General features: G+C 53.8%; 14 protein-coding genes across 25 annotated transcripts; 8 read left to right on the top strand and 6 right to left on the bottom strand.

Annotated features, from left to right (window-relative positions):
- Positions 1-3: 3 nt before the first annotated feature.
- On the top strand, positions 4-1641 carry KVP18_000490 (uncharacterized protein; the record flags this gene model as incomplete). The annotated part of the gene is made up of 1 exon (XM_067949501.1): positions 4-1641. The coding sequence occupies one exon, from the start codon at positions 4-6 to the stop codon at positions 1639-1641; it is 1638 nt and encodes a 545-aa protein (XP_067813841.1).
- A 21-nt stretch (positions 1642-1662) lies between these two features.
- Positions 1663-3105, top strand: KVP18_000457 (uncharacterized protein; the record flags this gene model as incomplete). Of its 2 annotated transcripts, XM_067949251.1 has the most annotated exons (3): positions 1663-2934; positions 2962-3022; positions 3050-3105. In XM_067949251.1, the coding sequence occupies 3 exons, from the start codon at positions 1663-1665 to the stop codon at positions 3103-3105; spliced, it is 1389 nt and encodes a 462-aa protein (XP_067813787.1). The 2 variants fall into 2 exon arrangements, with proteins under 2 accessions (XP_067813787.1, XP_067813786.1); XM_067949250.1 differs by having other exon boundaries at positions 1663-3105.
- A 16-nt stretch (positions 3106-3121) lies between these two features.
- Positions 3122-5026, bottom strand: KVP18_000467 (uncharacterized protein; the record flags this gene model as incomplete). Of its 3 annotated transcripts, XM_067949315.1 has the most annotated exons (4): positions 3122-3193; positions 3220-4148; positions 4674-4972; positions 5001-5026. In XM_067949315.1, 4 exons carry the CDS (start codon positions 5024-5026, stop codon positions 3122-3124), a joined length of 1326 nt encoding a protein of 441 aa, XP_067813806.1. The 3 variants fall into 3 exon arrangements, with proteins under 3 accessions (XP_067813806.1, XP_067813805.1, XP_067813804.1); XM_067949314.1 differs by lacking the exons at positions 4674-4972; positions 5001-5026 and having other exon boundaries at positions 3154-4137; XM_067949313.1 differs by lacking the exons at positions 3122-3193; positions 3220-4148; positions 5001-5026 and having other exon boundaries at positions 4201-4941.
- A 54-nt stretch (positions 5027-5080) lies between these two features.
- Positions 5081-5678, bottom strand: KVP18_000471 (uncharacterized protein; the record flags this gene model as incomplete). Of its 2 annotated transcripts, XM_067949353.1 has the most annotated exons (2): positions 5081-5452; positions 5481-5678. In XM_067949353.1, 2 exons carry the CDS (start codon positions 5676-5678, stop codon positions 5081-5083), a joined length of 570 nt encoding a protein of 189 aa, XP_067813813.1. The 2 variants fall into 2 exon arrangements, with proteins under 2 accessions (XP_067813813.1, XP_067813812.1); XM_067949352.1 differs by having other exon boundaries at positions 5081-5482.
- A 15-nt stretch (positions 5679-5693) lies between these two features.
- Positions 5694-6329, top strand: KVP18_000482 (uncharacterized protein; the record flags this gene model as incomplete). Of its 2 annotated transcripts, none has more annotated exons than XM_067949452.1 (1): positions 5694-6329. In XM_067949452.1, the coding sequence occupies one exon, from the start codon at positions 5694-5696 to the stop codon at positions 6327-6329; it is 636 nt and encodes a 211-aa protein (XP_067813830.1). The 2 variants fall into 2 exon arrangements, with proteins under 2 accessions (XP_067813830.1, XP_067813829.1); XM_067949451.1 differs by having other exon boundaries at positions 5901-6329.
- Positions 6330-6379: 50 nt separating this feature from the next.
- Positions 6380-7663, top strand: KVP18_000500 (uncharacterized protein; the record flags this gene model as incomplete). Its single annotated transcript, XM_067949576.1, has 1 exon — positions 6380-7663. One exon carries the CDS (start codon positions 6380-6382, stop codon positions 7661-7663), a length of 1284 nt encoding a protein of 427 aa, XP_067813858.1.
- A 176-nt stretch (positions 7664-7839) lies between these two features.
- On the bottom strand, positions 7840-8439 carry KVP18_005186 (uncharacterized protein; the record flags this gene model as incomplete). Its single annotated transcript, XM_067949570.1, has 1 exon — positions 7840-8439. One exon carries the CDS (start codon positions 8437-8439, stop codon positions 7840-7842), a length of 600 nt encoding a protein of 199 aa, XP_067813871.1.
- A 50-nt stretch (positions 8440-8489) lies between these two features.
- Positions 8490-10325, bottom strand: KVP18_000461 (uncharacterized protein; the record flags this gene model as incomplete). The annotated part of the gene is made up of 1 exon (XM_067949282.1): positions 8490-10325. The coding sequence occupies one exon, from the start codon at positions 10323-10325 to the stop codon at positions 8490-8492; it is 1836 nt and encodes a 611-aa protein (XP_067813796.1).
- A 308-nt stretch (positions 10326-10633) lies between these two features.
- On the bottom strand, positions 10634-10903 carry KVP18_000501 (uncharacterized protein; the record flags this gene model as incomplete). The annotated part of the gene is made up of 1 exon (XM_067949581.1): positions 10634-10903. The coding sequence occupies one exon, from the start codon at positions 10901-10903 to the stop codon at positions 10634-10636; it is 270 nt and encodes an 89-aa protein (XP_067813859.1).
- A 106-nt stretch (positions 10904-11009) lies between these two features.
- KVP18_000493 (uncharacterized protein) lies at positions 11010-16045 on the top strand (the record flags this gene model as incomplete). 5 transcript variants are annotated; one of them, XM_067949525.1, is made up of 4 exons in its annotated part: positions 11010-11273; positions 11300-13478; positions 13506-14863; positions 14891-16045. In XM_067949525.1, 4 exons carry the CDS (start codon positions 11010-11012, stop codon positions 16043-16045), a joined length of 4956 nt encoding a protein of 1651 aa, XP_067813846.1. The 5 variants fall into 5 exon arrangements, with proteins under 5 accessions (XP_067813846.1, XP_067813849.1, XP_067813847.1 ...); XM_067949528.1 differs by lacking the exons at positions 13506-14863; positions 14891-16045 and having other exon boundaries at positions 11010-11342; XM_067949526.1 differs by lacking the exons at positions 11010-11273; positions 13506-14863; positions 14891-16045 and having other exon boundaries at positions 11414-13486.
- A 25-nt stretch (positions 16046-16070) lies between these two features.
- Positions 16071-16692, bottom strand: KVP18_000476 (uncharacterized protein; the record flags this gene model as incomplete). 2 transcript variants are annotated; one of them, XM_067949416.1, is made up of 2 exons in its annotated part: positions 16071-16496; positions 16525-16692. In XM_067949416.1, 2 exons carry the CDS (start codon positions 16690-16692, stop codon positions 16071-16073), a joined length of 594 nt encoding a protein of 197 aa, XP_067813820.1. The 2 variants fall into 2 exon arrangements, with proteins under 2 accessions (XP_067813820.1, XP_067813821.1); XM_067949417.1 differs by lacking the exon at positions 16525-16692 and having other exon boundaries at positions 16071-16517.
- A 317-nt stretch (positions 16693-17009) lies between these two features.
- On the top strand, positions 17010-17450 carry KVP18_000477 (uncharacterized protein; the record flags this gene model as incomplete). Of its 2 annotated transcripts, none has more annotated exons than XM_067949421.1 (1): positions 17010-17450. In XM_067949421.1, the coding sequence occupies one exon, from the start codon at positions 17010-17012 to the stop codon at positions 17448-17450; it is 441 nt and encodes a 146-aa protein (XP_067813822.1). The 2 variants fall into 2 exon arrangements, with proteins under 2 accessions (XP_067813822.1, XP_067813823.1); XM_067949422.1 differs by having other exon boundaries at positions 17025-17450.
- Positions 17451-17969: 519 nt separating this feature from the next.
- On the top strand, positions 17970-19205 carry KVP18_000495 (uncharacterized protein; the record flags this gene model as incomplete). The annotated part of the gene is made up of 1 exon (XM_067949547.1): positions 17970-19205. The coding sequence occupies one exon, from the start codon at positions 17970-17972 to the stop codon at positions 19203-19205; it is 1236 nt and encodes a 411-aa protein (XP_067813851.1).
- A 55-nt stretch (positions 19206-19260) lies between these two features.
- Positions 19261-19782, top strand: KVP18_000478 (uncharacterized protein; the record flags this gene model as incomplete). Its single annotated transcript, XM_067949431.1, has 1 exon — positions 19261-19782. One exon carries the CDS (start codon positions 19261-19263, stop codon positions 19780-19782), a length of 522 nt encoding a protein of 173 aa, XP_067813824.1.
- Positions 19783-19820: the final 38 nt, after the last annotated feature.

Below are 19820 nucleotides of genomic sequence, written 5' to 3'. Positions count from 1 at the left end.
TCGATGTTTAGCCAAACAGGGGTCTCGTCGTTGTTGAAAGACGGAGGACGACACTACTCAGGAACTGAAGAGGCTGTACTACGCAACGTGGAGGCTTGTGTCACGCTAACGCGCAAGCTCCGGTCCAGCATGGGGCCTCAGAGCATGCAGAAGCTCCTCGTCAACCACATCGACAAGGTTTTCGTCACCTCTGACGCAGCCGTCATGACAGAGCAGATGGAGGTCGAACACCCTGCCGCAAAGCTTCTTGTACAAGCGGCGCAACTCCAGAACTCCGAGTTCGGAGATGGCACAAACTTCGTTATGGTGTTCGCTGGGGAACTGCTAAGCCAGGCGAGTGCGTTGATTAAGCAAGGGCTGCATCTGGCTGACATCATCCGTGGGTTCAAGATCGCATCTCAGGAATCGTTGCGGATTTTACCAGAGTTCGTCTGCTGGTCTATCCCTGAAGTAGCCGACGAAGCCAACTTGGAGAAAGCCGTTAGAACTGTCGTGGCGTCGAAACGTTACGGCATGGAGGATATGGTCGCTGGGCTGGTGGCGAAGGCCGCGTGTCGGGTTTATAAGCCTGGGGTGGCTTTCAATGTGGACAATGTTCGCGTGAGCAAAGTGACTGGTGGATCTCTTGCCGCTTCAGAGGTCGTCGAAGGCATGGTTCACGAGAGACAACCCACCTCCCGGTGCACCTCCAAGGGCGCCTGTAAGGCGATGGCCCTGGGGGTAGGCTTGGAGACGGTCAGCACGGAAACCAAGGGGACTGTGCTGGTCAACACCGCGGAGGAGCTGATGCAGTTCACTGCTGAGGACGAAACGAAAATTGAGGCAGTGGTGAAGTCCATCAAGGACGCTGGTGTGGAGGTAATCATCGTGGGAGGCAACATTTCGGATACGGCGCAACATTATGTGAACAAGTACGACCTTTTGACCATTCGAACTCCTTCGAAGTTCGAGTTGAACAGGCTCTGTAGGACCGTTGGTGCCATCCCCCTCACATACATGCGAGCGCCTTCCCCGGAGGAGGTCGGGTTCGCTGACAGCGTGAAACAGGTCGAGATCGGCAGTAGGATGGTGACCGTTATCAAAAGTCGCGACTCTGTGGTTTCAACCATCGTCCTTCGAGGTTCCACTAAGAACATGATGGACGAGGTCGAGCGAGCGATAGAGGATGCTGTGCTGTGTGTGAAGTCCATGACGAAGGATGTGCGCTTCCTTCCGGGCGCTGGTGCTGCTGACATGGCGTTGGCCGGCCGAATTGAGGACTTCGGAAAAATCCATACGGGGTTGGAGCAGTATGCCATCGCTGCATTCGCAGAGGCATTGCGCGTGGTACCGCAGGTACTTGCGGAAAACGCGGGACACGACACGATGCAGGCCTTAACGAAGCTCCTCCATGAGCATTCCAACGGTCTTTCTACTGTTGGCGTGGACGTTGCTGGTCCGAACTTTTGCTTGGACGCGGCGGATAACGGGATCTTGGACCACTTTGAGACTCGCCTGTGGGCATTGAAGCTTGCGGTGGACTCGGCCCTGACAATTCTGCGCGTGGACGAGCTGATTATGGCTAAGCCTGCTGGTCTGAAGGGCCCACCCAAGGACGGCCACTGGGACGACAAGGAAGACATGATGCCGATGGGCAATTGAATTCGTAGTGTGACTGATATCATGATTAATGACACTCGGATCTGCAACCCGCAGGAGGTTTTATGCCGTTCTGAGTCAAATCTGGCGAATGCAGAGGCTTTAGAGGTTGCCGATGCAGATTGGGAGGCAAACATGACTGTTGTCCGTTCTCGAAGCGGACGAGAGCTTTACTCCGACGGCGCCTCGCTGTTCGAGTATGACCCCATATCGTGGTCCTACACTGAGACATCGTGGTCTCGCGCGGGGACTTATGATTCAGGGAGTGACGCTGGAGTTGAATGGGAAGCTGGAGATGAATGGGAAGCTGGAGATCAGTCGGAAGCTGGAGATGAATGGGAAGCTGGAAGTGGATGGGACCCTGGAGGTGAATGGGAAGCTGGAAGTGGATGGGACCCTGGAGGTGAATGGGAAGCTGCAGGTGATCTGTTAGACATCGATCACCCTGACGTACTGCATGCACAGGTCTCTGCTGAGTTTCAGTCATTGGAGCATAGACCGACTCTTAGTCCTGAATCAAGCCTGGCATGCAACTTGTTTGCCGCTACCAAGAAGAAACCGGTACCCCCAAAATTTCGCGGTGCGTTCGTGCCACCTATTAGGCCCATCCACTTGCCACGAGCGTCAGCCCGGCCAATGCATAGAGTAGACCACCTGTCTGCCTATTCCAATGAATGTCCCGAGCTTATCGTCGCTTCGTCCAGCGAGAGATCCCAGAGTGTCGCTCCCACTTTTTCCGACGTGTCGAGAGTGACGCTCCCAGAGGAGCCGCTTCCACCAGAGATCCTGAATATGGAACCACCGAGAAAGCTTCTTCCCCAAGTCACCATTGCACAACGTAGCGATGCCCCCGCTCCCCTCCCCCTTGACAGCTACTCACTGGAGGGAGTATCGGCCTATGAGACGACTGAGCCTCTGGATTTGCAGGCAATGTTGCCTGAGGACTCGTTGGATTATTTACCTGGGCTGCACAGCGAACTAGACAATTTCATGACCTTGGAAAGTACGTTAGAGTCGTTGGACGAGGTTTCGAGTGTGATGAAAGAGAAGAGCGTCGATGTATTAGCGGATGATGGCACCATAATCCACACAATGAGGCCAGCGTTGGTACACGACTTGCGATCTCGACTGCAAAGCATCCCCTACGACAGTCGAGCCCGTCAGTTGCTATATGCCGTCGACATCTTGCGGCACTCGGATGAGCTGGAAGCCCTACCAGCGAACGAGCCGCCCAGCGGCGTATTAACCGTGGACCGTCTCCTTCACATGACCAGCGAGCTCACAGAATCTGATAGAGTGGGTCCTCAGAAAACCGTTACACAGGATCTATCGGCGAGTTTGGAGGTGCCAGTTCCAGACGATCGCCATAGCTTATACCGACAAAGTAAGCTGGGATGTAGGTTTAATCTAGGCCGACGACGGAGCATATCCTACAATTTGTCCCCGTCACTTGAAAACGCTGTGTAAGAATGCACCTCACACCTCACACCGCCAGAGTGGGAGCCAAGACAGCGATCAGGACGACGATGGCCACACAAACGCAGATACCGGCGCGCTGTGGTACGATTCCCAGACACTCACTTTCTGCCGTTTCTTCTTGTTTTCCAGGGCCTTGACAAGGTCCTTGTTTGCTTCCTCCGCATACTCCGCTGCAGCCTGTACGTTGGCCTCGATGTTGTCCAGGCGTTCTCCCTGAACGTCCACCAGAACAGCGAGGTCGACGAATAGTTGGTGTAGCTGCGCTACGCTCTTCTCTAGCATTCTGACGGCCTCATACTTGTCTTGCACACTCGCAACTGCATGGGCCATGTCCTCGCTAGCTGCCATACGCTGAGCGAGCACCTGCTTCACCACCTGACCGTCCCCTTGCTGGACGAGGTCGTCGATCTCCTTCTTCTCAAGCTCAGGAGCGACGATTATCAACTTGCGCCTAATTTTGCCAGTGATGCCCTCTTTGAAGGCCACCTGAGCATTTTGGTAGTTCAGGGCTTCAGATCGCAGTTTCTTGCTGACCGCTTGGTGCGTATTCTGAGCAATCAGAATCTCGCCTGCCATTGAGCCACCCGCTTGCTCCTTGGCCACCTGGATGTGATTTTTCATGTTCTCCAGCGCTCTCTTCATACCCAGAACAATCCCGTTGGTCCTCGTAACTAAACGGGCGACGTCTCGCTGTAAAGCGGTCTCCTCATCATCTGTTGTGATTTTTCGAAGGGTGATGGAGGCTTCTTCGATGGAGATGACAGAGTCCTCCAGTATGTCCATGGCGTTCTTAAACAGCTCCATCTGTCCGTTGATCTCCTTCATAAAAGGAGATGTCGTATCTGCCTCCACCGAGACGCCCACGCTGTCCTTCGCAGGTCGTCGCATAAGTTCGCTCTGCAGAGTCAGGACTGTGTACATGTCTCCCCACTGGTCAACCACCTCCCTTTGGAGGTCAGGCATCAGATCTACAACGCCTAGTAGCATATCGTCCAAGGAAGTTGAGGAGAAGTCTGACATCACGAATAGAACTATTTTGTGTCTAGAAAACATCATCCTTCGAGGTTGATTTCGACATGAAAATTATTTCCTCTTTCGATAGGTAGGCCGCATTAAAGAGGACAGGAAGTAAAACATCCGTTGTCCTACTGTTGCCTCCGGGTGGTCGTACGTCATGCAGGGGCATGTGATATTTCGCGGAGTCTGCTCCCATGGTGCAAACGGATCTTCTCGGGGGAGTCTTTTTCCAGGACCTTCAGAACTTGTCGTAGATTTGCGACTGCAAACGGAATATTCTACAATCGGTTTCGGTGGACCTTCGGACACCAGAGGTGGTCGGGAGCTTGGACTTGATGGTGGCGACAAAGCTTTCGGGTTGGGATTTACCAGGACTGGAGGGGGAGCAGACACAACTGGTGGGATTGGAGGAGGAGTCACTACTGGTGGGACTGGAGCTGGTGGAGCAGCCACCACTTGGACTGGCGGCGTCTTTTTCGGTGGAGAGCCAGGCTTCGTTGTTGGAGGCGGAGGTGGAGGCGACTTCCTCGCCGGAGGACCCGAATGTTTGGCCCTAGTCGGTACTTTGGGCTTCCTAAGGGCCGCTTTAGGTTTTACGGGCTCCCGGGCTACCTTCTTTACCGGCTTCAACTGACCCTTCAGATCGACGCCTCCCTTCAACGCTGCCGCCATCGCCAGTCCGGTAGCACTGGGCCTCATCTCCACTCGTGCAGGAGCTGCTGGTGTCGGCGGTGGGGGCGGAGCGTTGGCGCGCCGGATATCCGCCTCAGCCTTCCGTTCCTGCTCCCGAGCTCGCACCTGCTCCATGTCGTTTGTGGGCTGGATTTGGCCTCGCGCTCTGCGTCAGGTCTACGGCTGCGGCGTACTTAATACTGGCGAACAGGGCCTCCATTATAAAATCTGTTATTGCTGACTCAACTACAACTCAGATTCTCAACGCGGTCGATCACATACGACTCTTCATTTGGAGGAACTCGTGCAATGCTAGAGCTGCTTCAAGGTCGCAGAGCTCGAATGATTCAGTTCCTCCCAGTTCTTCAAACCCAATCATTGTGTGGACAGCCTGACCGTCCTTGATCAGCATCATTGACGGAATGACGAAAATCTTGAGCCGTTCACAGAGGAAGGGGGATCTCTCAACGTTAATCTTTACCACGCGGATGTGGAGGTGCTTCTGGGCCAGCAAGTCTAGTTTCTCGTCCAGTTCAAGACAAAGACGCGTGGCTGGGCGATAGAAGTGGCATAGAACAAACTGGCTGTCCTTGCACACTTGGAAAAACTCGCGTTCCTCCATGAGCTCCTTGTAGGTGCCGTGATTCTGCTTAACTGGTTCCCCGCACCCCCACATTTTCACGATAGTGTGTCATCTTCTGCCGTTGCTGCTTCAGTTGGACAAGGCGTCGCTGACGTAAGGCATCGATGTCGTCCTCAGCTGCTATATCTTGGTTGTTCAAAGTGAACAGCTCATTGTCGAGTTCTGTCTCCTTCTCTCGAAGTGCACGCTCGACAACGCTGCCGACCACCTGAACCACCTGTCGTTCCATAGAATTCCGTAATAAATGGCCCGTAATGCAGAGAAAGCCCTAGGGACGCTCAACCGCTGGCAGACTCTTAAGAAGGCGGTCACTATTGGGGGTGCTGGCGGGAGGAGGCCGAGGTTTTCGGAGTCTGTGACCAATTCCAGCGAAGCAGAGTATTGGAGGAAGCAGGTGGAATGTCAGATCATCGTAAAAGTCAGTGAGATCCAGAACGCTGGCCTTGGCGAAATGCGTATCCGAGAGCTTAACGACCAAATCAATCGTCACATTAGAGAGAAGCATCGATGGGAGAATCGGATTTTGGAGCTGGGAGGCCCAGACTACCGAGCCGCCAACGCCTCAGGTTTTGACCAAGCCGGTGTAGAGCTGGCGGGTGCAGGCGGATACAAGTACTACGGAGCTGCGAAGAATCTACCAGGCGTCCGAGACCTCTTTGAGGCCGAGAAAAAGCCGCTACCTCAGCGGAAAACCAGGGCACAGCTAAGTCGGAATATCACACCTGACTACTTCGGCTGGCGAGACGCAGATGACAACGAGCTGTTGGCAGCGGAGGCCGCGTTGGAAGCGGCGAATTTTGAACGGCGGCAGCGTGAATGGCAGCTGAAGGTTGACTCTTGTATGGCAGTTGAAGCTTTGCTCTTCAACGGCGTAGCGTGATTCGCAGTTGAAACGTTGAAAAATTAAGGCGCTTTTCTGTTGCCACAACCATGTCACGCGATCTCCGGCCGCTTAACGTCTCCGCCGACAGCATGGAGCGTGGAGAGGCACGCCGGCATTCACACCCAGGTGTGCTTGGACCGGACTTCACATCTCCGTTCTCGTCGAACACCATAAACGACGCGCTTCGGGACATCAAACGCGGAATGAGTTTCACTGGAGCTGTTGTAAGCTCCGGGCTTAGACTGCCCGAGATTGCTGGCCTTCCATTAACCACCACAAGCCGAGAACCTATGTTGACCTTCGACGACAGGCTGGAGGAGACCGCTGTATTGGAGTCGTTAGAAGCTGATATACTAAGGGATGAGTCTCATTGTCAAGGACCATACGAGAACAGCGGCGGAGACGCACAAGTGGACTGTCTGACGATTCTCACTTTCAACGCGGGTCTTCTGGACTACCGCGTGTGCGGAATATCGGTTTACACGAACCCTGCCTTCGCATCAAGAAGACTGGGACATATGCCAATCTCCCTCAGATCATCCGAGGCGGACATTGTGGCGCTGCAAGAGGTTTATGAGCACAGTCACGCAGACGCTATCATCGAGTCGCTTAGGCTCATATACCCTTTCCACGCTCGAAGGGCGTCGGGGGGGTGTCTAGCGATGCACAACGGGCTGCTGGTTTTGTCGAAGTTCCCCATAACTACATCTAAATTTCACAAGTTCACGTCCGCGACGATGATCGAGAGCATATTTGCTAGCAAGGGCATATTGGAGACCACGATAGTGGTACCGGGCGTAGGCCAAATCTGCTTACTCAACGTCCATTTGGCTAGTGGCGCTGTGAACCCCGAATCAGAGCAAATGGAGAACCTGCGCAATAAGCAACTGGCCCAGGTGCTGGACATCGTCCGCACTGTAACAAGACGTAAAGAATGTCCTGTGCTGATGGGAGACCTGAACGCGGCTCCAGACCTCTGTGGTTCCACGTACAACCTCCTCGAGTCCAGAGGGTGGGAGGACCTATTCTACCGTGCCCAGATCTCTACGTTGTGTAAATCTCTGGGGGATGGTGATTGGGTGGACCGTACAACCAGTAGCAGCACTCACTCCGGCTACGACGAGTCCTCTTTTTACACCTGGACCCCGCAGAATCCACTCAATGCAGCAGGTCCCCACTCAGATTGTCAAGGCTCTCGCTGCGACCACATATTCTTACCGCCGACGGAATTGCGAGGGGGATTGGCGGCGTTCCACTGCGAGGCGGCAGGCATTATGTTTCAAGCGGTGAGTTACGTACTGGTCGCTTATGCAGCCGCGCGTGGTTATTGATGGTGGCTGTTTTGGCTTCTGGAACCCTACAAGACTCGTTACTCTTTCGGATCACTACGGTGTGCGAGTCAGATTGAGAAGAAAGTGACTGTGTTGAAGAATATGGCGGTGTTGAGAAGAGAGTGACTGTGTTGAGAAGAATGTGACTGTGTTGAGAAGAATGTGACTGTGTTGGATCAACTGTACAGGTCGTCGTCGTCGTCTTCGATGTTGAATCTCTTCCCACTTTGGCTGTTGTTGTTGCCAGTGTTGGGCCACTGGATGCTGATACCTTCACCACCTGTTTGGGTCTTGTACACAGGGTCGAACTTCATACGGAATTGGTCGTACTTCCCAAGGTCCGTTACGGTAACGGACCGGCGCGCACCGGCAAAGGCCTCCTCGAAGTGCCTCCGAGTGATATGGCCGCAGATAGCATCCAGATCCATATCTTCCTCGCCAGAAGATTTCTTGAGTTCTTCCGCTGCGATTGCATCGCGGATCGCCGCCTTCGCGGCTCTCTGACAGAGCTCCGCCAGATCCGCGCCCGAGAACCCCTCGGTCTTCTGGGCCACGAAGCTAAGTGGAATATTGTCAGCGACTGGTGACTTGCGTAGAGTGGCCTGCAAAATGCTCAGTCGCGCAGCATGGTCCGGTAGTGGGATGTAAATGAGCTGATCCAGTCGTCCCGGCCGCAAAAGGGCTTCATCCAACAACTCAGGCCTATTTGTGGCTCCGATAAAGAAGAGGTTCTTTTTGGGACCCACACCGTCGATTTCCGTAAGGAGTTGGTTCATTACCCTGTCACCTGAAAAAAAATTGTAGTCCTCAGAATCGCCTTTTATCATCAAAGGTTGACTAGAAGCCTAGAAGCTGAATAGTCCGTCAGACTGATAATCATCACAGGAAACCTACCAGCGCCTCCAGCATCACCATGGCCTCCTCCGCGTTGAGTACCGATCGAATCCAATTCGTCAAAGAAAAGTACACAGGGAGCTGCCGCACGGGCCTTGTCGAACGTGTCACGCACGTTTGCCTCGGACTCACCGAACCACATGGTGAGGAGCTCAGGACCCTTTATCGAGATGAAATTGGCGCTGCACTCGGTAGCCACGGCCTTCGCTAACAAGGTCTTACCGCAACCGGGAGGGCCGTAGAAGAGCACGCCTCGCGAGGGCGACATACCGAACTTCTCGAACTTCTCTGGATGCTCAATGGGGAAGAGAATCATCTCCTGCAGGTTGCGCTTCACGTCCTCGAGGCCGCCGATGTCGTCCCAGTGGATGTTGGGGACCTCCACGACGGTTTCGCGTAGAGAGGAAGGATTGCAGACGCCGAGGGCGTTGTTAAAGTGGTCTTGCGTCACTCCCATTGAAGCCAGTACCTCAGCGTCAATAGTGTCGTCTTCCAAGTCAATGAGATCCATCTTCTCTCTGATGCACGAGAGCGCCGCTTCAGTGCACAGCTGGGCCAAATCAGCACCAACAAACCCATGTGTCTTCGAAGCAAGCTCTTCTAGGTTTACGTCTCGCGCCAGCTTCATGTTCTTTGTGTGAATCCGGAGGATTTCCAGTCGACCAGTATCATCCGGAACGCCGATATCGATCTCACGATCGAATCTGCCGAACCGGCGAAGCGCGGGATCAATGGAATTCTGTCGGTTAGTTGCCGCAATTACGACGACTTGGCCCCGTCCCTTCAGGCCATCCATGAGAGTAAGTAGTTGAGAAACTACACGTCTTTCGACTTCACCGTTAGTCTTCTCGCGCTTGGGAGCGATCGCATCGATTTCGTCTATAAATATAATGGCAGGAGCATTCTTTTCGGCCTCCTCGAAGGCCCGTCGTAAATTTGCCTCAGCCTCACCAGCCATCTTCGACATGACCTCTGGACCATTGATGAGGAAGAAGAACGCTCCAGTTTCGTTGGCAACCGCTCGAGCGATCAATGTCTTCCCGCTGCCAGGAGGGCCATACAGCAACACACCCCTAGGGGGCTTCACACCCAGCGTACGGAACAGACTAGGATGACGCAGGGGAAGCTCTATCATCTCTCTGATCTGAGCCATCTGCCTTTTGCATCCGCCAATGTCATCGTAGCCGACTTCATCCATGCGCTCTTCATCCTCTCGCTTGACAGGGTCACCCTCGCAATGGATGGCAGTGTCAGGAGCCACAATGCAGAATTCGCCAGGGTCAACGCCAACGACCTTGAACTCCACAGGCCTAAAGCCTCCTCTTACTAGGAACAAGTCTCCCTTGCGTACAGGTCTGTAGGCCTCCAGAAAGTAGGGCTTCAGGTAGATATCGAATAAGTTTCCTGACAGCCCCTCGATCGTGTCATCAAGAGGCAAGACGTGAATGCGACGACCGTAAGGAACCTCGGGCGGAACCGACAACGAAACGGTATCCCCCAGTCGAACGCGCAGATTCTTGCGGACAACTTTGTTCATTCGGACTTTGCCCTCCTCGGTGTCATTGTCAGTCAGACAAATGCAGACGGTGTCCCGGCGTTTCTTGCCCTTTATGAGGACGCAGTCGCCACGGAAGAGGTTCAGCTCGTCCATGCGCTTAGCGTTGAGCGTGACGACCGAATTGTCGTCAGTGCTTGCCTCCTCCACGATGAGCTTGTGAAGAGGCCGTTTCTTTGGCCCAGGAGAAGGAGCTGGATCGTCTTTCGTCATCCTAATTTCGAAATAAGCAAAATCCTACATTCGACACTCATGCGTGCTTTCCAAACTTCCTCATTCGTCACTCATCCTCATTTCCGTCCATGAACAGGTTAGATGCAGCCAGACAACTCGCTCTGCCTGGGTATGTCTGTTTGGTTGTTGATGTGGTGAGTTTGTTGTTCTTGGCCGCTTCGTGGAGCCTGCCCTGCGATGCACCTTTGAAACTATGGACTGTCGTTGGCGGTGAGAACCTTTCCTGGTCTCGATGCAGTTTTCTTGGTGAGTCCATAGAGGCCACGTCAGCAGTCTCTTCCGTCTGGTTATGTGATCGACAGACTAAGACAGACGAAGTCGCATGAGTGGGGAGGGGGCTCCATCCACACAGCATCGCAATCACCGCAGAGTTCTATTTGCTGTTGGTGAGAAAGACTTTGCAACTCAATGCAGACGGCCTTCATGTGGATGTCGCTAGGCACTTTCTGGGTCACATCGGCAGAAACCTGCGCCCAAACATGCCCTCTCATCTGGTGGTTGGCCTTCTTGGTGGTGACGACGACGTGGCTTGGCTTGGTTACGATGATTCTCACCATGCTAAGCTGGGTGGTGGTCAGCGTGAGCGAAAATGGGGTTACGTAGCAGATGCTCTTCTCTGGAGGCAGACGGCAATTGTAGTGCGTGACTTACATAAAATCAGTCATGCGCGTAGAGCTATGGCTTTTCTTACCGTTGGCCATGGCAAACGAACAGGTTGTGCCTTTCAAAGCGGCGTCAGCAACGTCAACTAACGTGGGCACAGACCCAGCCGAATTCGAGGCGAAGAAGGCGCTCGACCATGGATCAGGGTATTGGTGCTCCTCAGGCAACCACAGCAAGATGGACGTTGTCGTGTGGACGGGCGCGTTCAGCCGCCCCCAACCAATCAGTGGACTAGAGTTGACGTGGAACTACAGTCCTGAGGAAGTGAGGGAGATTGTTTATGCACACAGATACTCATTGCTATCAGCCCCGACGGCAAATCCGAGAGTGTAATTCAAAACTGGCGTCGAACCCCCAACAACCAAGCAGCGTTCACAGAGTCAATAACGTTCAAGAAGACGTACATGGCCCAGTCAATCAAGCTCAAGATGCGGGGCGCGCCTCATATCTATATGGGCCTGAAGGAAGTGAAGGCCCTGCAGAGCGGAGACGTTCCTAAGCTGCTTGTCAGCGGGATACAATCCCCGGAGGAGGAGTACTGTCTCCACGTGGCCGACGGCCGCATCACTGAGGAGTTCGCACCCATCACGCTGGATACGTGCACCTATGGCGTCGCAGCTTTCGATGGGAGAGACCTGTGGAGATACAACCGGAACCTGCAGCTGCAGCTTGTGGTGGCCATGGATGCTAAGGTACGTCCACTGTGCGTAGAGGTGCGGGATGGTTCGTCGAAGAATGGTGGAGAGCTGCAGCTGAACATCTGCAATCTAAGTCTGCAGGAGGGAGACGGACGCAGCCAGTGGTTTTTTGAAGCCAACGATCAGCTTAGGTCGGGTTTAAAGGCTCCGGAGGACTCGCGGTTCTGTTTGACTTTTGAAGGCACGAAGGCTGGTATGATGGATTTACAAAAAGAGGGCGAAGGCATTTCTGCCAGGGCCAGCAGCTCAGCCAGCGACAGTCACGGAGCTGAGAGTGGAATCGACGGGAAAACTACGACCTATTGGAGTTCTATGGCATTTACGGACTCCGGCCCTCATCTTGTGGAGTATTCCATCGACCTAGGTGCCAGACAACGCTTGTCAAAGATCCAGGTAGACTGGGAATACCCCCCTTTCACCTACGATGTGGAGCTCTCAGACGACAACGAGCATTTTGCCGTTGCGGAGTCTAACTTTGCCAACGCGTCTAACACCACAATCGACGATGTAGGCGGCACACAGGCCCGTTACGTCAAACTCAAGCTGAAGCAGCCGCACCCTACTCTAGGCTACTTGCCCTTACCAGGGGGGCTGGGCACGAAACAGTACGTCTACGGCATCCGAACAGCTAAGATTCTGGTCAACCGCCTGAAGCCGGTCGTGAAGGACTGTCGTGAGACAGCGAAGTCAGATGACATGCGGGATAAATTCTTCCGAGTGTCCACCGGAGATATCGACACCTTCGCCATGCGAAAGATGCTGGCAGCGGAGGGCGATGTGAAGAGTCGAATGCGGGCACTCTCATATGCCGTAGGCCACGTGCTCGATACTGTTCCCAAAGCGGAGGAGTGCTCAAAAGAAAACAAAAAAGACCTAAAGGACGTGGAAGACGACCATAAAGTGCTACAAGGGATGGGACTGGAGCTCAGGACGTTGGAAGAGAACCAACTCCGCAATAGCCAGCTGAAGGGCTCCTTGATGAACGCCGGAGACGCGCGTAACATCCCAGGAGCATCGTGTTCGGCCATCAAACGACGTACGCCCACTGCCGTGACCGGATTCTATTTCGTGGAGCCACCATGTACTAAGGAGCCCCTTCGAGCATTCTGCGATATGGAAGCCGGAGTGACCCGAGTTATTCTGCATCGGAAGAGCCAGCCAGGACTTTCTTCGAAGATTTCCTCCGTTGATGACGTGATCCGTACCTGCGCTGAAGTCGGACTTGTCCCTGTGACCTTGAAGTCACCAGCAGACGTGAAGCAGCTGACCAACGCTCTGGAGTTGCTGGATGCAATACCTCGGCCAGGTTCCCTGGTGCCGATGGCATTTGACTTTGGCTGTGTTACTGGCCAGTGCGAGGGCACTTGGAAGTCCGCGTTTGACAGAACGGACGTGACGAGCTCACTAACCAACGCGGCTTCTGCGGAGAGCATTCTGAGCAGCTTCGGGATGCCTGTTGGAGGAGTCATGGGTGGCGACCATGACGAAGAACTCGGATTCGCCAAATGGACTAACCTTACAGCATCCGACGTCTCGGCCTTGGTGTGTGAATTCCCCGAGTCGCCCTCGACCTTCGAGACTGCCCCCATCTCATGTGACACGACCGGCGAAGACGATCTTTTTGACCTCAACGATGTGATCACCACTGTGAATGTGATATGCCCCCAGCACTGCCGTGACACAAGCGAGGCGATGGTATTTGGCAACCAGATCTACCACCCCTCGTCGTCTATTTGTCGAGCAGCTATCCATATGGGGCTTAAATCCAGCAGTGAGTAAACGGGTGCAAATCAAACAGCCTCCATGTTTACCTTCACGGTTCAACGTGCACCGTTCGAGAAGGTTGAAGGGACATTAGCCAACGGCATCCAGGCTCAAACAGCGCCAGAACTCTCCACAACGGTGTTCAGGCTAGCGCCACGGAGTGAGCCATGTCCCATTGAGGTCTACGAATTGCAGTCTCAGCCAACGTATTTGCCTGAGTCCGAGGAGGAAGATGAGCCGGAAGAGGGTGTGTGCTCGGCGCTGGCAGCAGGTCGCAAAGCGAACGCTGAAGCCAAGAAAGAGCGAACAACTGAGGAGGAATCGGAGGACCCAACAGCCAAACCATCAGAAAAGCCGAACCCAAACCACACGTCACTTCTGGAGCTGAAACGAAGTTCTGCTGATGATGAGGAAGCCGAGCTGCTGGAGACGGAGAGCTTGGATGATGAGGATTTACAGCATGACATCGCTGAGAGCGGGTTCCAAGAGGGAAATTCTGAGGAACAGGCGGATGAGGAGAGCACTCCGTCCAGTCCTCACAATGGACCTCTCTCTGAGGACCAGGCTGATGAGGAGGCTCCGGCTGGTCCTCGCAATGGACCTCTCTCCTTTGATCCCACGAGCCACCCAGGGCGATTCGAGGAGGAGAAGTCTGGAGGTTCTGAGGAAACTTTGAATGAGCAGCAACAGGAGCTCGTCACTAAGACTCTGAACACAACAGACCAGATACACGGAATAGATCCGATGCTGGCGTTTATTGCCCAGGAGATGGCCGCGTCCGCGCTGACTGCAGGTCGAGACGCGGTGAAGCCAGCGGAGGAGACGCACCGACAACTGGACCTGGAGTCAATATCGACCATGTCGCAAGGCGACGACCAGGTAGACAAGTTCATGAGCATCGTGTCTGGGCTGGGAGGGCAGCTTGAAGGTCGAGATGCCGAGGTTCACCGATTGAACGACAGCTACACCTCGACTTCTGGTTTTCTGAGCTGGTCCATGGAGGAGGTCAGGACTGCAGATTCCTTCGAGGTTGTGGATCAGGTGCGGAAACTGAAAGCTCAGTGGTCCTTCGTCGCTGGTGTGTCAGGCAACAAGAGCCGCATCACTCTTGACACTAAAGTGCCCACGCCTCTAGTGCAGGGTGTAGCTCAAGGCGCTCTATACCTCCTATCAGACAAGCGATTCTACGAAACTGAGTCAAATGTGCAGGTAATCGCAGGCAGCGAGGGCGTCGTGGGACTTGCGTTCCGCGCTGTCGACAAGCGCAATTACTATCTGGCTGCCTTGGAGATTGGGAAGCCACGTGGACGATTTTGCCTGTACAGAGTTGTGGATAACGCCATGGACTTGTTGATGGCGACTCCCGTAAATGTGGGGCCTGGGGTGTATAGCGTGGGTGTCTCTGGCTGACTGAATCAGATTAGGGCGACGGCGGTAAAGAACCGGCTTACCGTTTGTGTAAATGATCGGAAAGACTTGCTACTTGACACCTTGGATGGATCCTTCGCGGCAGGGTCTTCAGCTTTGTGGGTGTCCGCAAGCGAGGGTCCCATGGTCTTCATGAAATGGCAAGTCCTATCTCTGGCATGCCAGAAACCCGAAGCGCCAGTGATGCCACCTCGGCCTCCATCCTGCTCCATCCGCAGGAACGTCGAGGACGGAGGCCGATTTGATGAAACCTTTTCAGTTTCAATGCTGGATGATGAGGACAACGTTGACGATCATCACAGCTGGTTGTTTGAGAAGAACAAGGCGGGACGAATCTCAGTCATTCAATTCAGCCCCCAGCAAGACCCGCTCAGTCCTCCGTTGTCGTTGGCTACGATACATGGCTCGACGTCTTGTCACCACGGCGTGATCTCCCTGTCGTTTTATCTGGCAGACGCGGGAGCAATTGGGGGGCTAGTCGTTGGGCATGGTCCTAAGACATACACAGCTCTGATCTTTGGCGCTCACCAACAGCCTAAGATCGTTCGCCGCACCACTGACCGACAACTCACCTCCCACGACTTGACCCAGCTCACTCAAATGCCAAGCAAGACGTGGTCACACATCCGAGTCGTCTTCTGCCCTAAGCGTCTCGAGGTGGTGCAAGAGCTGCCCTCCGGTGAGACAGCACGAGCCTTTGTAGACATGGCCTCTCACCCAATGGAGGGCGATGGAGTCGGACTCGCCGCAGGCTCAGGCCAGGTGCTCTTCGATGATCTCGTGCTGGGCCCTCGCGTCATACACCAGACGATCCAAGGCGGACGCCTTATGGACTTTATGCAAACGTCCAGAAATGTGTGCTCATCCGCGTGGCACTGGACTGATCGGGACGCGGAGTGCTTAGCAATCCGCGGGCAACGGTGCCATAGAATGGAGTTTTGTGGGACCTGCTGCGGGTTCCACAAACCTCAAACATTCTCACAGTGCCTGTCCAATTGCCAAATGAATGACCAGAAGGCTCAAGTCTCACGACAAAGCTATTTGACCGCCACGGCTAACTGTGTTCGGGGTTCTGGTTGTCAGCAGTGCTGTGCCAGCTCATTGTCGGAACCGGACGCGAGTCGATGTGTTCACATGTGTGGTTGAAAACCGGATTCAAATTCGTTAACACTCATTCCGACACACCGGCAGCCGGTTGGGTGACAAACTTCGACCCATTGTACACGTGCTGGAACTGCTCTGGCAGAGCATGTCGCTCCCATTCCCAATCCGGGTCAGTCAGTGGGTCAGCCGACGGCACCAACAGCTGCACGGCGCGAACGCCGCTGGAGAACACCTGCACGTCTCTGCTGGCCCAGGGCAGGTAGATCTCGCTGTTCTCACTCTTCTCGAGGGTGAGCGTGGGGACTCGCCTTTGGATTTGCACCTGGCAGCTCTCGCAGTCATTCAAATCCACTGAGGAGATCACAGACTCCCCCAATAATTGGCAATGCTTCAGGTTATACATCTGGACGCTGTTACACTTTTGCTTCAAATGTACTTGCACGTTGCGGCAGTCTCTAAAGAGTACTGTGTGCTTAATCGACACGTCTGCCAGCTGCATGAGGACGTTAGCCATCGCTCACCTTGACGATTTCATCCTCGACGCCTTCAATCACCCAAAAACGGCCCTCGTTCTCTACTCGGCGAACTGCCTTTGGAACGAGCGACTCTATCTGGTTCTGAAGCTTGCTGTTCCTCCTCTGAGGACGGCTGCGGAGCTTAATGCTCCTTACACTCTCGGGGGCAACCATATCTTCGGAGATCGGCCAAACTGAATTTTTCCCAGCGAAATTCCGCTTGTGATTCTCCCGAATTGACATATCGTCCGCTGCCGCTGTAATCACATGCTTCGACGAGGCTTCATCCACTTCGCATACGGAAGTCACACCACGTCGACACACGTTAAGTATCCAGAAACGACCTGACGAGGATCTGTTGGGTCAAACGTCACGCAGCAATCATATTTACTCTACACCATACCTCCCATACGTGATCCCAGACTCTCATGTGCACTCCAGTGACTGAGCGGGACAAAACGGCCAGCTGAATTCGGGAATTCTGGGGGCCTATGACACAGTTGAACATGGGATGCGCTAGGAACAAAGCTCGCTTTCGGCACTTCAATGCCACTATGGCACAGCGCAGGCTTAAGATGTCCGCTCCTGTGTCCAAGGAGCTCCAGAAGCGCTATGGCATCAAGAGACTCCCCGTCCATTCAGGCGATGAGGTCATTGTTATGAAGGGCTGCCACCACGATAAGGAGGGCAAGATTACTCGCGTTAAGCGCAGTAAGTACGGTATCTACATTGACAAGGTCACCGTCAAGAAGATCAACGGCACTTCTGTGCAGGTTCCCCTTAAGCCCTGGAACTGTGTCTTGACCAAGCTGAAGATGGATTTCAACCGAAAGCAGCTCATCGACAGACGCGCCACAGGACGCAAGAGCTTCCTTGCTCGACAGGACAAGGAGCGTGATGAGATCAAGCAACGTGCTGAAGCTATGAACTGATTTGCGCAAACTCATGTTCAACCAACCAACTTATCTGGATCGATGATAATACTCATGTTCAGCCTAACTGTCCTCCAGGACAGACGATATTGTCTTGTAGATTTGGGACGCGGTGCGGAAGTTTACGAAGGCGTCAGATGGTTCGCTTTCGTCTATCAGAATTTGGGTGAACCATACCAAACGGTCCAGCACGAACACCACCAGCATCCCGAGAAGCAGGACTCCAACAGTAGCTCCGAACGCTACAGTGTGACAAGTCTCCTTGTCCAGACATCTTCCCTGAAGGTAGTGTAGCGAGCGTTCCACTCACCCATAATTCACAGTAGCATCTTTGGCTCATTCGACGTCAATATCGTAGATTACTTGGAATACGCGGATTATGACAAGTGTGAAGTCATTGTTGGCTCATTCGACGTCTATATCATAGATTGTTGGAATACGGTCAGTCTGTCGTGCACCCGCGAATATTATTTTTGCACCGGCGAAATATTTTGCTTGTGTCGCGATCCTACATCGCAAATGACACAGCAGTTCTACAAGTGGGTGTTCAATTGGAAGCTATTAAACAGAATAAAGCTTTGTCCTTTCTACTTTAACAACTCCTGCAAAGATAACACAAACTGTAAGTTTGCTCATGGTGTTTCTGAACTTCGTCTCGGTCCCTCGCTGAAGAGAACCCAACTATGCCAGACATGGCGACGAACAGGTTGGTGCAACGATGCCAAGTGTCGATTCGCTCACGGTTTTGGGGAACTCCGATCGACTCCGGACTTGTACAAGACCAAACTCTGCACCTTCTGGTTGAAGGGTGATTGCCGTTACGGCGATGAATGCCGACATGCACACGGAGAGGAGGAGTTGCGAGTTAAGGAGTCGGAAGTGCTTGTCGTTGAGCCAGCCTTCAACTCACACGAGACTCGCAACCTGGCTGTCCGACATAAAGCTGAGCAAAAGAAAACGGCGAAGCACGGATCTTACACCAAAGCGTCATCGAAGCGCAAGTCGAAGAAGCCCAACTCCTCCACCAAAATCAACTCAGAGAACATTCGGCTCGTCCACAATGAAACTAAGCTCCAAAAGGAACCTTCTTGCAAGGCGCATCCAAACCCGAGGAAAAAATCCTGCAGTTCCACACGTTCATCGTATGAGGATACTGACGCTGCTACTCCCAAACCTGGTCCCAAAGACCAACAACGTGGATCTGCCCTGGTGGAAAATGAGTGGTACGTTGGCTGTTTCGATCAGCATATTTTCCTCCCTCTCGACGTGGCCGAAGCCCCGGCTGTCATTACACTTCCTGACGCCGGTGTTGACAAATTGTTATCCGAGCCGGTCGTTTGTAGCGACGGGCTCAACGATATTCCCCCTTCACCCATCCCTTGCCACTTCGAAATCTGGGGTGATCCGCCGACAACCCCAAGCATGAGTCAGATGGTCAACGCTTCGCCTTTTGCACCAGTCAGCAAGACGTTGGGTGGTTCCACCAACCCTTCAGTCGATACGTTGCAGTTAGTCTCGGAAGACAGCACGCCTAAAGTATGGGATGACCCTCCTGGAATGTGGGAGCCTGCTCACCAACATGACGACGGTACCTCTCTCTTTGACGCCTGGTTGAATTGTGCCATAGATGCTGTTCGAGACAAGGAAAATGCTGACCCTAACGGGTTTGATGCCCCAGCCCTCCAAGTCGCCCGAGAGTTGGGTTTTCCCTTCCAAACGCTGGACGACCTACTGACTTTTTTACAAGCGTGTTGAACAGTGGGGTATGTGGGAAAAATTAAATTGACTAATTATCACGATGATGTCCTCCATGGCCCCCATGATGTCGTCCATGGCTCCTTCGGATCCCCACGCCGTGCACGAGACCTCGGCGGTCCGCAGCGTGTACCCCTCGACCACGGGCAGCTATCCAGTGATGAACCAAGGTAGAATGCCTACTGGCATTTACCAGCCCAACGGTACCCTTTACGTTGGCAGCGGTCAGCCCCTGAGGGGTGGAATGACCCCCATCTACGAGCGTCATATCGTTCCCACTTTTGAGGCACCGCTCGAGTGGAGGGTTGGCGCGGAGCACATTGACAGCTTCGTAGATACTACGATAAGCCCTCCTGTACGCGTCGCGGAGCGTGGCGCCTCGTCGTCGTCGAGTTCCTCAGACCACCACGAGCACACGAAGAGGCAGCGCGCTTGTTGCAACTCACACAACGCCGCAGCCGCCAACTCTCGCAGCACGAAGAGGCAGAGTGGCTGCTGCAAGCCCCACACCAGCCCGTCTAAGTCTCGCCGCCACAAGTCCAAGCATGCGAAGTCGAAGCGCTCCAAGTGCTGCTAGTTCCCATGAGTTGAAATGATTTTTCTCCCATAATACCA

The sequence above is a fragment of a genome (genome assembly GCF_019968955.1).
Source record: "MAG: Porospora cf. gigantea A chromosome Unknown PgA_NODE_10_length_87172_cov_338.289, whole genome shotgun sequence".
Classification (NCBI taxonomy): domain Eukaryota; phylum Apicomplexa; class Conoidasida; order Eugregarinorida; family Porosporidae; genus Porospora; species Porospora cf. gigantea A.
This window is presented reverse-complemented; position numbering and strand designations above follow the sequence as displayed.